At 53.6% G+C, this 13,360-nt stretch overlaps 7 protein-coding genes across 7 annotated transcripts in view; 5 read left to right on the plus strand and 2 right to left on the minus strand.

Moving 5' to 3' along the window:
- Positions 1-1,579: 1,579 nt before the first annotated feature.
- VDBG_01851 (fungal specific transcription factor domain-containing protein) lies at positions 1,580-2,242 on the plus strand (the record flags this gene model as incomplete). Its single annotated transcript, XM_003007617.1, has 2 exons — positions 1,580-1,603; positions 1,660-2,242. 2 exons carry the CDS (start codon positions 1,586-1,588, stop codon positions 2,134-2,136), a joined length of 495 nt encoding a protein of 164 aa, XP_003007663.1.
- On the minus strand, positions 2,213-3,199 carry VDBG_01852 (NADP-dependent L-serine/L-allo-threonine dehydrogenase ydfG; the record flags this gene model as incomplete). The annotated part of the gene is made up of 3 exons (XM_003007618.1): positions 2,213-2,411; positions 2,470-2,838; positions 2,895-3,199. The coding sequence occupies 3 exons, from the start codon at positions 3,197-3,199 to the stop codon at positions 2,267-2,269; spliced, it is 819 nt and encodes a 272-aa protein (XP_003007664.1).
- A 725-nt stretch (positions 3,200-3,924) lies between these two features.
- VDBG_01853 (dihydrodipicolinate synthase) lies at positions 3,925-4,917 on the plus strand (the record flags this gene model as incomplete). Its single annotated transcript, XM_003007619.1, has 1 exon — positions 3,925-4,917. One exon carries the CDS (start codon positions 3,925-3,927, stop codon positions 4,915-4,917), a length of 993 nt encoding a protein of 330 aa, XP_003007665.1.
- Positions 4,918-5,368: 451 nt separating this feature from the next.
- Positions 5,369-7,145, minus strand: VDBG_01854 (conserved hypothetical protein; the record flags this gene model as incomplete). Its single annotated transcript, XM_003007620.1, has 5 exons — positions 5,369-5,982; positions 6,039-6,475; positions 6,531-6,708; positions 6,765-6,909; positions 6,966-7,145. The coding sequence occupies 5 exons, from the start codon at positions 7,143-7,145 to the stop codon at positions 5,369-5,371; spliced, it is 1,554 nt and encodes a 517-aa protein (XP_003007666.1).
- A 903-nt stretch (positions 7,146-8,048) lies between these two features.
- Positions 8,049-9,320, plus strand: VDBG_01855 (glucarate dehydratase; the record flags this gene model as incomplete). Its single annotated transcript, XM_003007621.1, has 1 exon — positions 8,049-9,320. One exon carries the CDS (start codon positions 8,049-8,051, stop codon positions 9,318-9,320), a length of 1,272 nt encoding a protein of 423 aa, XP_003007667.1.
- Positions 9,321-10,328: 1,008 nt separating this feature from the next.
- Positions 10,329-11,276, plus strand: VDBG_01856 (bacilysin biosynthesis oxidoreductase bacC; the record flags this gene model as incomplete). Its single annotated transcript, XM_003007622.1, has 3 exons — positions 10,329-10,806; positions 10,872-11,045; positions 11,107-11,276. 3 exons carry the CDS (start codon positions 10,329-10,331, stop codon positions 11,274-11,276), a joined length of 822 nt encoding a protein of 273 aa, XP_003007668.1.
- Positions 11,277-12,112: 836 nt separating this feature from the next.
- Positions 12,113-13,360, plus strand: part of VDBG_01857 (conserved hypothetical protein) — a gene marked incomplete at both ends in the record, with an annotated part of 1,850 nt that continues 602 nt past the window's right edge. The window contains 3 exons of the mRNA XM_003007623.1: positions 12,113-12,741; positions 12,803-12,875; positions 12,943-13,326. Coding sequence (XP_003007669.1) covers positions 12,113-12,741; positions 12,803-12,875; positions 12,943-13,326 — 1,086 coding nt within the window. The remainder of the gene's footprint in view (positions 12,742-12,802; positions 12,876-12,942; positions 13,327-13,360) is intronic.

Below are 13,360 nucleotides of genomic sequence, written 5' to 3' on the forward strand. Positions count from 1 at the left end.
CAAGAGGGCGGGCACCAGACATCCCGCCCGTGACTAGGAATGAGATCCATGCTGCCGGCATGGATTCTGAGGATAATATGGTATCCAACATCATGACTTCATCGTCAGTTGTGCCAGGGATGACCATTACGAGCTCAGAGTTGCTGGATCATAACCTGGCTTCGGACGGTCAGAACACTTCGTCCACGTACGAAGACATCCAAGCGCCGGCAAGGTTGGCCGCTTCATCTCAACAAACACCAGAGCCTCCACAAGAAGACCTACAAGGGCATTACATTGGACCCGCCTCGGGGGTGTCTTTTCTCTTGAGAGTGCAGAAGAGGCTTCATAAAGCCATCGAGTTTTCTGCGCCAAGCAGCATTTTCACATTTGGAGATGCTCCAATTAGTCCGCCTGACTTTGATCCTTCATTTTGCATGGTTCTTCCAAGGGAAGACGGCCAGAAGTTGCTTGACCGGTATTTTGACTTTGCCATGCCGACCTACCGATTCCTTCATCGGCCTACGTTGCAGGACTGGTTCGAGGAGTTTTATGATACTTTGGGCACGATGCGTGACGTTCACAACGCGACGGCCAAGATTGCCCTCTTATTCATGATCTTTGCTCATGCTAGGGTGTACATGCCTGAGAACGCCAGGCCAGGCCCGGCAGATTTGAGGTCAGGAAGTCTTTCATTCGAGGCATTTGCCTGGCTAATGACTCAAAACAGTTCTCGATATTTTCTTGCAGCTGAAAACCAACTTTCCAAAGAAAGTGGCTCCATTCGACTAACGAGCATACAAGCACGCCTTCTGCAGTGTTACTATCTTCTCACGCAGTCGCGCGTCAACCATTGCTGGAGTCAATTCGGCACAGTCACAAACTTGGCTCTGGCAATCGGCCTCAACCGCAACAAAAGTCCAGGAACGGCAAGTGGGTTGAACTATATCGAGGTTGAAAGTCGCCGCAGAACATTCTGGTGCGCTTACACCCTCGACACTTATCTTAGCGTCTCGCTGGGGAGGCCACGCTCCTTTCACGACGATGATATCGATACCGAACTACCGGCATGTGTCGAGGATCATGAGATCACAAGGGAAAGTCTTTGCACCTCGTCTATGAATAGGGGCTACTCAATAATGCTGGCCCCCGTGGCACACATGAAGCAGGTAGTTTGGAAGCGTGGCGAGAGTTTCTTGATGCTAGCTGACAGATCAGACTGGCCCAAATCATTAGCAAGATCTTACGTTCGCTGTATTCGATTCGACCGATATCAGCTAGCCGCCGTGCAGAAGATACTCAGTCTATTTCTCAAGACCTTAGTGACTGGCGAGCCGAGCTTTCACGGTTCCTCGATGCCGACTTCTTTAGCACTTCGCTCATCGTACCCATCTTTCAACGCCAACGAAATGTGCTCAACTTGACCTACTGGCACGCCATCATTCTTACCCGACGGCAGTGCCTATTGAACAACTTCGCCCAGATCTCGCAGCAGGGGAGACGGCCTAGTAACACCAATATGCAAACAAAGGAACGTATTGATGAGTGCTTGGTAGCTGCGATGGACACCATGAATACAATCGACGATATGACGCAGAGTGGGCAGATGTATCACGCCTTTTGGGTTGGTTTGCTGACGACCATCGCCATCCCACAAGAATATACTAACAAAAATTACAGATCACAGCGTACTTTGGCTTCACTGCAGCCATGGTGCTCTACATCTACGTGATTCAGGAATGGGCATCTCCACCAGAAACCTACCGCAACTACTTTGCTGCAGCCGCCCGCTGTCAGTCACACATGGCAACCATTGCACAAAAGGGCTCGCTTGTGGAGCGATACTATCTGGTGCTAGAAGAGCTAAGAGTCGAGGCTTTGCGTCAGATGAAGCGCTTACATCCGACCCTCGGCTTTGGCAGCTCGGGAATCGACGCGCAGCTAGGAGGCATCGAGGCCATGGCGATGCCTGTTGATACGAGTCCGAGCACCGCCACAAATTATGCGGAAATAATGGGTGAAGCAGCAATCGACTTTAGTGGTATGGGTGTCGCGGGGATCGAAGAGTTTTCTGGCTGGGGACAGTTTGCTTCGATGGTGTCGTCTGGTCTTGGAAACCTCGACATATTTCACTACGATGACACCTTTGGGTTGTGATAGACGGCGGTGGAGAGTGCAAAGCGGCTGTGTGGCTTTAGTCAAACACTTAGTACTCTATTCAGCCCAACACCATGGTGGTCTAATTCTAGTAATGCCATATTCTGGATCTGAGTTGTCCAGAGGTTCTCTACGCGGATTTCCTGTGCATGATGGTGGCCGCAGCCTGATGGTTAGGGAAGATCAGTGTGTCCGCAATAACCACATTTTCCCTTCTCGAGGCAGCGAAAACGATGGCCTCGGCAATATCGTCTGGCGTCAATGGCTCACAGCCCCTACAAAGATGTTAGACCAAAACAAAAAACAGTGGCATGGGCTCCATGGGAAACATACGCATAAACGGCATCGGCCTTGGCTTTGTCGCCGCCAAATCTCACAACCGAAAATTCCGTCTCGACTTGGCCTGGGTCTATGCCAATGACGCGCACTCTCTTCGAAATCAATTCCTTGCGCAGACTGTCGGTGAACGATCGAACGGCCGCCTTGGTAGCACAGTAGATGCCGCCGCCGACGTACGGCTCGCGGCCCGCAATCGATCCAATGTTGATGATGTCACCGGAGCCCTCGCCGTCGTTGCGACTCAGCATGCCAGGCAAGATAGCCTGTGTCATGTTGATGAGGCCGGTCACGTTGGTAGCGAACATGACATTAATATCATCCTCATTGATCTCAGGCGCTTTGGCGACGCCCTTGACCAGACCGCTGGAGGCCCGGGTTAATTGGTGGGCATGCTTGTTGGGTAGGGGAACGAATCTTACGCATTATTCACCAAGACGTCAATCTCTTTGAACTCCCCTGGCAGCTTGTCCAAAAACGAGCGCACATCCGCGGCGTCGCTCACGTCGAGGGCCACTGGCAAGACCTTGACACCGTCACCGACTTCGCTGACAATGTCGGCCGCAATTTGCTTGAGGGTGTCAATGCGACGCGCCGTCAGGATGAGCTTGAGATTCTTTGGGCTGGTCCTAGCAAACTCGAAGGCTGTGGAGCGGCCGATGCCGGATGATGCACCAGTGACGAGGACGGTTTTGCCTTCAAGGCGCTTGGACGCTGCTGATGCCATATCGTGAGTCTTAATTTGTAAAGATGAGTGAAGATGCGTCTTGGTTTATGGATGGTCTGTAGCCTTTCATGAAGCATGTGATAGGCGTACTGGGGGTAGTCTTTGATGAACAAACACCATGATATAAGCTGGGAGAGCTATTGATCTCGTTCCCCGCACGCTGACGTTGAGGCAACTGTGGGGTTGCATTTGTAACAGTGGTTGTGCCCCGCTGCGGCTTTTCCGTTCCTCTCACTCTGTTGGTGTTTGATGGTGGGCGATCAGGGCTTATCCGTCGGCAAAGGATCACGACCCGTCGACTACCACACAACTGCATGCCATGGGCTCCATCTTTGGGTATCTGAGCCGTTCGATAGTGGCAATGATTCGACAGGACGACAAGTTAGTATTCAGACCCCGCAAAGTTGTCTCCGAGGCGACAGTCCGCCCGGCGCACAGAAGTGATCTTGTCGGGTGGGACTCTGATCAGCTTTCAGAGGAGCGGAGGGCCAGGGCTAGCACATCAAACTGCTGAGCTGCCGAAAGGGACGTGGGGTAAGCCCGGGAGCACCACTTACGCGTCAGTCGGACTTTCGCGACTCGACCGAGGCGGATATCCCTCACTCACAGTATAAGGACCTGCAGCTACCTACACTGCACTCCTCGCTCTGTCAACGCGCTTCTTCAAGCAGATACAAGTTGAACGGAACCACTCACGTACCTTCAAAGCAAAGACAGCACTCATAATGGCCCCTCAAGCTGCCCCACCTAGCGGCGTCTGGGCACCAACCATCACTTTCTTCAACCACGAGGACGACACTCTTGATCTCGATGCTCAGGAAAAGTACTATGCATACTTGTCCAAGTCAGGTCTTCACGGTCTGGTGGTCCTTGGGACCAATTCAGAAACCTTTCTCATGACGCGCGAGGAGCGCAAGACACTCCTTGAAACCGCGAGGAGCGCGTGCGGGCCAGATTACCCCATCATGGCTGGTGTCAGTGGCCATTCGACCAAGCAGACGCTGGAGTTCATATCGGATGCATATGAAGCGGGTGCCAACTACTGTCTGCTCCTCCCTCCGGCATACTTTGGCAAGCAAACCACGCCAGAGGTTATCAACAACTTCTTTGACCAGGTTGCGAGCAAGAGTCAGCTCCCGATTGTCATTTATAACTTCCCTGCGGTTTGCAACGGCATTGACCTTGATTCCGCAACCATTGCGGCCCTCGCACGGAAACACTCGAACATTGTCGGCGTCAAACTGACTTGTGGTGCCGTGGCCAAGATTACCCGTCTCAGCGCCGAGCTTCCGGAAGAAAGCTTTGCGACGTACGGTGGCCAGTCGGACTTCCTGATTGGAGGCCTGGCTGCCGGTTCGGCCGGCACCATTGCCGGTTTCGCCAATGTTTTCCCCCGGACCATCGTGCACATCTATAATTTGTACAAGGAGGGCAAGTTCCAGGAAGCCATGATGCTACACAAGAAGGCGGCGCTGGCTGAGCAACCTTGCAAGGCAGGCATCGCCGCCGTCAAGTACGCTGCCGCCCTGAACACGGCCAAGGCGGCCGGTATTGAAGGCGCGGTCGAAAAGTTGAGGCCGAGACAACCGTACGTCGAGCCCTCTGCGGCGGCGAAGAAGGCTATTGAAGAGCAAACCGCAGAGCTTGCAGAGGTAGAGGCAACTCTGAGAGGAGACGCGAAAGCTGAGCTAGCCAATGGTTCTACAAATGGGGCGTAATACTGGTGGCAATTGTATGTTGCTTAGAACCTGCAAATATATACCACTGTTGTACGACACCATTCAATCTGAAAACCAGAAATGATATTGCCTCTGATCTAGACCCAGAACCAAGCTATATATCCGACATCAGCTTTACTATAGTCGGAATCGGCTATGCTGTCTTTTCATGATGCGAATTTCGGGTTGCTTGCAAGCGGAACTGATGATCTTTCGGATGATATGCGTATATCATCAAGATAATTTCAACATCCGGCCGCAGAGTATCACATTCTGCCAGTCTTACGAGGTTGAAAAATCACAACTGCGTGGAACGGCGATGATTCGAGTAAAGGGGAACGTGTTCTGCCTGCTAATTGACATGACAAACTGGTAGACGAAGGTCCAAATCACCGAAACCCATCTTCTGGTGGACAGTGATCACTGCCGGTACACTCCTCCAACAATTTCCCTACAGAACGTGTTTGAACAAAGGAGATCGATCTCCCATTTCAAACAGCTCCTCCTCAGTGTACTTTTGCTTCGCCTCCTCCGCAATCTTTGCCTTGCGCGCATTGGCATGCTTGTAGCTCAGCTCAAGAAGCACAGCGACGATCATACCGCTCGCGCCAAAGGCCAAACTGAGGCCGAAGCCGGTATAGTACTTGGGCTTCTCGCGTTCGAGGTACATGAAACTGCCGACAATACCACCGACGTTGCCAACACAGTTCATCAGAGCAATGCCGATCGCTCGCCTCGAGGATGGAGCAATGTTGTTGGCGTTCCACGACGCCGCAGCGGCCTGGATGGGGTAGATACCGATGACGGCGAGAACCACAGAGAAGTAGGCAACGGCTCGCTTCTCCTTAAGCTCTCCATTGAGGGAGATGATGATTGAGTACGCCGTCGTAACGATGGCCATTGGGGTGACAACGAAGGGCATGCGCCAGAAGAACCTGTCGGAGATCTTGGCAAAGATAATGGCAGAAGCCGCTGCAGCCACATAAGGGGGGGCAGAGGTCAACTGGGCGTTGGTAGTGCTGAAACCCATAGACTTGGTGATCGTAGGGAGAGTGAACTTGATGCCTTCGATGCGTGTTAGCTTGTAATTTCTGGGCAGATTGGCCGTTGATCAGACTTACCATAAGACAGAGCCGACTGGCAAAGCAGGAAATAGGCCTGCACATAAATCCTCCAGTTGGTCAGGACCATCTTCAGATCCTTCCACTTGACAGTAGATTCCTCGCGGAAGCCACCGCCCTGTTTGATGAACATGGAAAGCTCCAGGTAGCGAATTTCATCAGGCTCGAGCCATCGTGTCGACAAGGCGGGCGTGTCGATGAGTAGGAAGAAGCAGGCGACGCCCAGAACCACGGTAGCGAGGCCCTCAAGAATGAAGATCCAACGCCATCCCTCGTAGCCGCCAACCCCGTCCATCTTGGCGATGCCTGCGGCCAACAGACCAGAGAATGCACCGGAGAGAGCGCTCGCGCAGTAGAAGTATGAAATCCTAGAGCTGAGATCTTTGGGCATGTACCAGTAGCTGCAAAGGTAGATCGCGCCTGGGAAGAAACCAGCCCTAAAAGAAGAGATTAGCTACTTTTAATGCCTGTCAGATTCAACTAAAAACTTACTCAAAAATACCGAGAAGTACACGTGTGGCCATGAGGCCGCCGAAGTTCTTTACCAAGCCAGTGCAGGTCATGACAATTCCCCAGGAAAGAGTCAGGATTCCAAGGTACATGGAAGGGCGCTTGAACTTCTTGAGGATGATGTTACTGGGGACCTCGAGTAGCACGTATGGGACGAAAACTTGCCAAACCTGTTAGCAAATCGGGAGAATTGTCAACCGAAGCGGTGGAACGAACAGATAGATAGGACAATGTTATACTGAACGCCTGTCATGCCCAGGTCTTCTACCATGCCCTCAATCTTAGCATTACCGATGTTCGCGCGATCAATGTGGCAAATCAAGTAGAGCAAGGCGAGCATCGGCACCAGGCGAAAGTCAACCTTCATCAGAGTTAGCCGCTTCAGATCTGGGTCCGGTGGTGAGATAGGCTGCTGACCTTGCGGAAGACTCTCTTGCGCTTCTCCTCTGGATAAGTCTCAAAGAACTCTGCATCAGCAGGATCCAGGCCGAACACGCGGAAGCCAGCGATATCGATGGCTTGAGACGAGTTCTCGACGTGAGTCTTCTGGTCGACAGACTCGACGTCATGCTTGTCAATCGAGCTCCTGAGAGCCATGTTTGCAGGAGTTGTGGCGGGTGTGGGATTGATGGCGCCAAAGGGTTTGTATCGAGGAACTTGAGATGTCGGAGGGTCTCTCTGATCGGCCTCTCACATATCGAACGGCAACGAGTCGGTATTATACCCAGAGTGTCTGGGAAGACTGACCCGTGTGCTTGACCCCAGACTCATCTACCCCAGATACCCCAGATGCTCCAAGCAAACTGGGCAATGCTTGACTCTGACCTGCCCCCAGACAAAGTGCGGGGATTGGCCTCGAGCGGAAAAGCAGGTCACTCGCCGTTGATCATCAGCAGAACACCCAATCACAGTACCATCCGCGACAGTATCCGCCATGTGCGTGTGGTAGAAGCTAAGGAGAACTACCGGACACTTGCCTCTTTTGGGCATCGTGGCTGGCGTTGGTGTTGCATCCATGGCGACTCGGTTCTGACGGACTTGGCGGATTTGACGGATTCTTGGCGGATTCTTGGAACAATCACCACCTTCTCGACTGTGGATTCTATCACAATCACTTTGCTCCCCGCGGAAACGCACGTCCTCGGAGACATCATACACTGCATTCTGCCTGGGCAAGTCAGATTCAAATCCGCAAAGAGCGCCACCATCTTCGCGTCGCACATGCACCGAGAGCCACTCCGGCCGGTGCGACAACTTAATCTTGACCACGTTGCATCGGGATATGTCACATAGTTTCATTTTCCGTGTTTGTCGGCTCGGCCGTGAGCCGCGGCACTAGGTGACCCCTCTACGGTGACCATCATAATCCGTCATTTGAAAAGCCCGGTCGGGACTTTCTCGCGGGCTTCCTGCGGTACCTGCCAAAGGACCATTGTCCATTCGAGTCAACAAGATACTATTCTGAACAGCCGCCGGCCCTGTCTCTTATCATCTGCAGCCATGTCCCGACGCGGGGTCATCAAAGACATCATTATCACGCCCGTGGCGTTCCGTGATATGCCCCTGCTCAACAGCGTGGGCGTACACGAACCATTTGCTCTGCGCAGCATCATCGAGGTCATTACAGAAGACACTTACGGCTTGGGGGAGTCCTACGGCGACTCAACGCATCTTGATCGCTTGAAAGCAGCATCTGAGCAGATCAAGGGTCTCTCGGTGTACAACACAAATGGCATCTATCAGAAGTGCACCGCGTCGCTCGAGGGCAACGCTACATCTGGAGGTGATGGCATGGCAGGCATGGTGACGACGGCGTCCGTTGCTGACAAGGTTTTTTCCCCTTTTGAGGTGGCGTGCCTTGATATTCAGGGCAAGTTAGCTGGTGTTCCTGTAAGTGACCTGCTCGGCGGCCGCGTCAGGGATCAAGTCCAGTACTCGGCGTATCTATTCTACAAGTGGGCGGGTCACCCGGGCGAGGCGGACGACGAATATGGAGCTGCCCTCGATGCGCCGGGTCTGGTAAGACAGGCGCAAAAGATCATTGATGAGTACGGCTTCAAGGCAATCAAGCTCAAGGGCGGTGTGTATCCACCTGCTCAGGAGGTGGAGGCTATCAAGGCACTGCATGCGGCTTTCCCCAACGTGCCTCTGAGGCTCGACCCGAACGCTGCTTGGACCGTGGAGACGTCAAAGTGGGTTGCGGCCGAGCTCAAAGGTATTGTCGAATACCTCGAAGACCCGGCACCTGAGATCGAAGGCATGGCTGCCGTGGCCAAGGACGCTTCAATGCCTCTGGCGACCAACATGGCTGTCGTAGCCTTCTCACACCTTCCATCGTCAATTCAGCAAGATGCCGTGCAGGTAATTCTGTCCGATCACCACTTCTGGGGTGGCTTGCGCAAGTCCCAGCAGCTCGCTGCGATATGTGCAACGTGGGGAATGAGACTGTCGATGCACTCCAACAGTCACCTTGGCATCTCCTTGGCCGCCATGACGCAGCTTGCGTCAGCGACAACGAACCTCGACTACGCCTGCGACACTCATTGGCCATGGAAGCGTCGAGATGAAGATGTTGTCGTTGACGGCGCGCTGAAGTGGTCGGAGGGCGGCGTCATCGTTCCGAAAACACCAGGGCTAGGCGTTGAGTTAGACCGTGGTAGACTCGCTCGGTTGCATCAACAATATCTCGACTGTGGCTTGCGAAAGAGAGATGACACCACTTACATGAAAAAGTTTCACCCGGACTTCTCGGCACATATCCCAAGATGGTAAAACAGGACATTTGACAATCAACTAGCGACTGTCCAGCTCCATCTAAGAAACATGATAAAGACTACCTAGGTATGCACGAGGACTCGCATCCTTTACAAAATCCAACATCAAAATCTGCGAGCATGTAGGTTCGGGCGATGTGGTGAACAGAGTGAAGCAGTCTTCCGCAGTCATTTGTAAGACAGGAGGGAGGAATACATCTGGTATCTGGCGCGCTCTGCAGCCCTTACCTACACAGTCCCGTGATCCCAAGCCCCCAACTAGCCTCTGTGCCACCCTGATCCTTGTCTCCTCATGTGCTTCTTGATACTGACGGGCATCAAAACATTACGTTTGTTCCTGTAGCAGGCGGTACTCTGCCTCCACTTTGACTTTCAGGAACGAGTTCCTGCCCTAGCCGCTAACAGAATAAGGGCGTGGTGTTCCAGTTCGGGCCAACCCAGATAGCACCATCCAAAGCTGCACCTCCCAGCTTCGGCAGCCGTACACCCACCCATTGAGTAAGATATTGCGAAAATGCTCAAACTCTTTACGTTAATGGTGTGCATCGTGTGCTTCTAGTTTTGAAGCAGAGAAGCTTGACTTCTGTCTCGTACGTTATGAGTTCGCTTACTCAAGCCACGATAATCCCCTGGAAAATTAGCGGGCTCGAAACCGCCAGTGCGTAGCGGCCCACTCAGATCCGCGGGTTGTCGTCGGATTCGAATTCGAGTTCGGTTTCAAAGGCTCGAAATCGAGATCGTATTCGGCCCCGTGGGGGATACAGGTTTGGGCAGCTGACTTGGACGGCAGATCCCACGTTTGCAATACATCAAGTTAGAGCACCAGCTCAGGGGGCCTGGGATTGCAGTGGCACCAGTGTTGTGTCTTCTTCATTTATAAAGTTTAAAAAGCGTTGCCTTACCTGGCCGAGACTGAAATATTTTGGCATACTCACGACGCATATCAGCTATTTTTCGCCCTGCGGAAGCTAACTTAATTTTCCATATGCAAGAAAAAGTCACCTCCATGTCTACCTCCTTCAGTAACAAGACCGTCATCGTGACCGGCGGCGCAGGAGGGCTTGGTTTCGCAATTGTACAAGCGTTTCTCGCCGCAGGCGCCAACGTCGTGGCGACGGATATTCAAGACACGCTGCTCGGTGCGCTTCCTGCCGCTGTTGAAGCCGAGCACAAGGAGCGCCTGCTCCCGTACAAGTGTGACAGTTCCGACGATGCTGGCGTTCAAAAGCTCGTCAGCGACACGGTGGCCAGGTTTGGCAGGCTCGACATCTTGGTCAACAATGCAGGAATCCTGGACAAGTTGCTGCCTCTGGCCGAATGCACGCGCCACGTGTGGGACTCGAACCTCCTGGTCAACTTGACGGGCCCGTTCGTCACGAGCCAAAACGCCGTTCGACAGTACCTCTCACAGGAGCTCGTCAACGGACAACGTGGTACCATCCTAAACGTGATTAGCACAGCTGGAAACCACGGTGGAAGAGCAGGTCAGTCAACAGGAATACCCATGTTTACCTTTCAAAGGCTAAGAGGTTAACTTCGAATCCCTCAGGTGTCGCGTACACGGCCTCGAAACATGGTTTGGTTGGGTTAACTAAGAGCACCGCGGCGTTCTACGGTCCCAAAGGCATCCGATCAGTCGGAATCATGCCTGGTGCGATGCCCACCAACATCTCAGGAGGGAGTCATGATTTCTCGCAGCTCCACCCCGAGGGCATGGCTCTATGTAAGTCTTCTGTTCGCCCACTCTGGAGAAGTCAGCAACAAACAGCTTACGCATTGTTCAGCGGGGGCGACTTGTCAAACGTGGCAAGGTGAGCCTGGTAAAGGTGGCTGGAACCTTGGGATATCCCCTCTGGAACAGGTTGCCAAGACGGTCCTTGTCCTATGTTCAGATGGCATGAACACCATCAACGGAGCTCTAGTACCGACAGACATGGGCTGGGCGGCGGTGTGATTTGCGCACGCAAATATCGAGGGAGCGATACCGCTTGATTTCATGATTTTTCAGGATAGTGAGCCACTATGAGTACGGTCGAACACATAGCCTCATCAACCATTCAGTTGCTCAGTCAAGATGTTGTACAAGTGCGGGTTCTCAAGTGACTCCTGCAGTCATTGGACCTGGAAAGGACACAATCATCAACCTAACAGCCACTGGGCAGAGGCCTGCATACAATTCCACCTGACAGTAGTTCGGCTCGCCTCATGATAGTGAGAAGATTGGTAGATATTCTGGGAGGCAGGGAGGTAAGGTATGCGGGGCATCGGTCCATAACACCATGCCACGGAGAGCAAGCCTCCTGACGGTCAACTCTGACCACGAGACGAGTAATATTGGGATCGTCATAGTTTCCAAGATGACCTCGATGCTTGGGCTGACCGCCACCAAGCAAGGAACATGGCCCTCCACCCCCAATCCCCCGCATACTTTCATCACGGCACAGCAACAAAAGTCGGCCCATTGCCCCATTGGTACTGCGGGGTGTTACATCAGAACCCTGGCGGCAACGCAGCTCCCTCCCCATTCGAGAAGCTTCTTTCCCAATCGCGACACACACGCCGGGCGAGCGTACCGCCTGCTCTCGTCTACCGTGGTGCAGGATGCAACTACAACACCACCGAGATCATCGTCACATGAAAACCCTCGGCTCAGCAGTCAGTCTGGGTCGAGGATCGAGGCGCTGAGTGTGTTCGAGCATAAAAACAGTGACCCCTTTGCGTCCGATCTCTTTCGGATCCGATGCTTCTAGTCTGCCCTGCCTCAGCGCTGTTCGCTGCAGTCTCGTCATCATGTTGTTGCAAAGTGCTTCCCTCCTGATGCTGGCCCTGACGGCCTCCGCCGAGCCATATAACACCTATGACGGCCCTGGCTTCCCCGCCTGTCACGATGTAGCAGCCGTATACAACCCCAAGACCGTTGACGACATCCAAGCGGTCGTCCAGGAGGCCATCGTCGCCGGCCAAAAGGTCCGCGCCTCAGGACTCGGACACATGTGGTATGATACCATGTGCTCCGACGACCCGAACACGGTCATCATCAGACGGAGAGGTACACAACATCTACGATCTCGACTCGAGGGTGGTCCGTGTGGTCGAGCTGGCGTGACCTTCATCCAGCTCGCGAGTGGCTGCACGAGCGTGGCGCCTCGGTCGGGTACACGCTGTCACTGGAACATCACGCTGGCAGGCTCCGTTGCCATGGGCGCTCACCGGTCGTCGATCCGCGAGGATTCGATGGTCGCTGCCGGCGTGTTGGAGATGGACATTGTCGACGGCACAGGCCAGGTTAGACGCATTGTTCGGGACGAGAAGAACGACGACTGGTTGGCTGCTAGCACTTCTCTTGGTCTGCTGGGTGTCATTGTAAGGATGAAGTTCAAGATCTACCCCGACTTCAAGGTCTATGCCGACCAGAAGACGTAAGCTTCTCCCCCGATGCCGACGTTAGACTCCTGGAGGATGGGCACTGACCTTGTACAGGCTTGATGAAGATAAGGTACTCAACGGCGACATTTATGGCATGATTGCGCCTTACGCGACTGCTAACTTCTGGGTAAGTTTTCTATAGCGCCTCAAGACCTGGCAGTGAGCCAGAACAATGACTGATTTGAATGCTGCAGTGGTGGCCGTACAAACGCAAGTTCCATTGGCGCTACTACGATGAAGTTCCCGAAGGCACCAGCGAGCAGCAGGGCTTCCAGAACACGTTCTCGGTAACGGCGCTTGAGGGTAACACGGCGCGCGTGCTTCTCGACAGCGGCAAGTATCTGGCAACGTCAAACATGCTGGCCGAGGAAATCTTCTTCGGGCAGTGGGAGAAGCCCAACTTCCGGGAGAAGACGACGTGGGCGCCCATTGAAAAATGGCCAGTCTACGGCTGGAACTACGACGTGCTCATTGGCGGTCTGTACCCGGATCAGCGGCCGAACTGGGAGTACGGCTTGCGCGCGTACACGCTGGAGCTGGCGTTCCCGATTACGCAGGCCAACACTGTGCTCAAGCGCGTCAGGGCACTATTCGATGAAGAGCTGCGCAAGG

This window comes from Verticillium alfalfae, genomic scaffold, assembly GCF_000150825.1.
Source record: "Verticillium alfalfae VaMs.102 supercont1.2 genomic scaffold, whole genome shotgun sequence".
NCBI classification, from domain to species: Eukaryota; Fungi; Ascomycota; class Sordariomycetes; order Glomerellales; family Plectosphaerellaceae; genus Verticillium; species Verticillium alfalfae.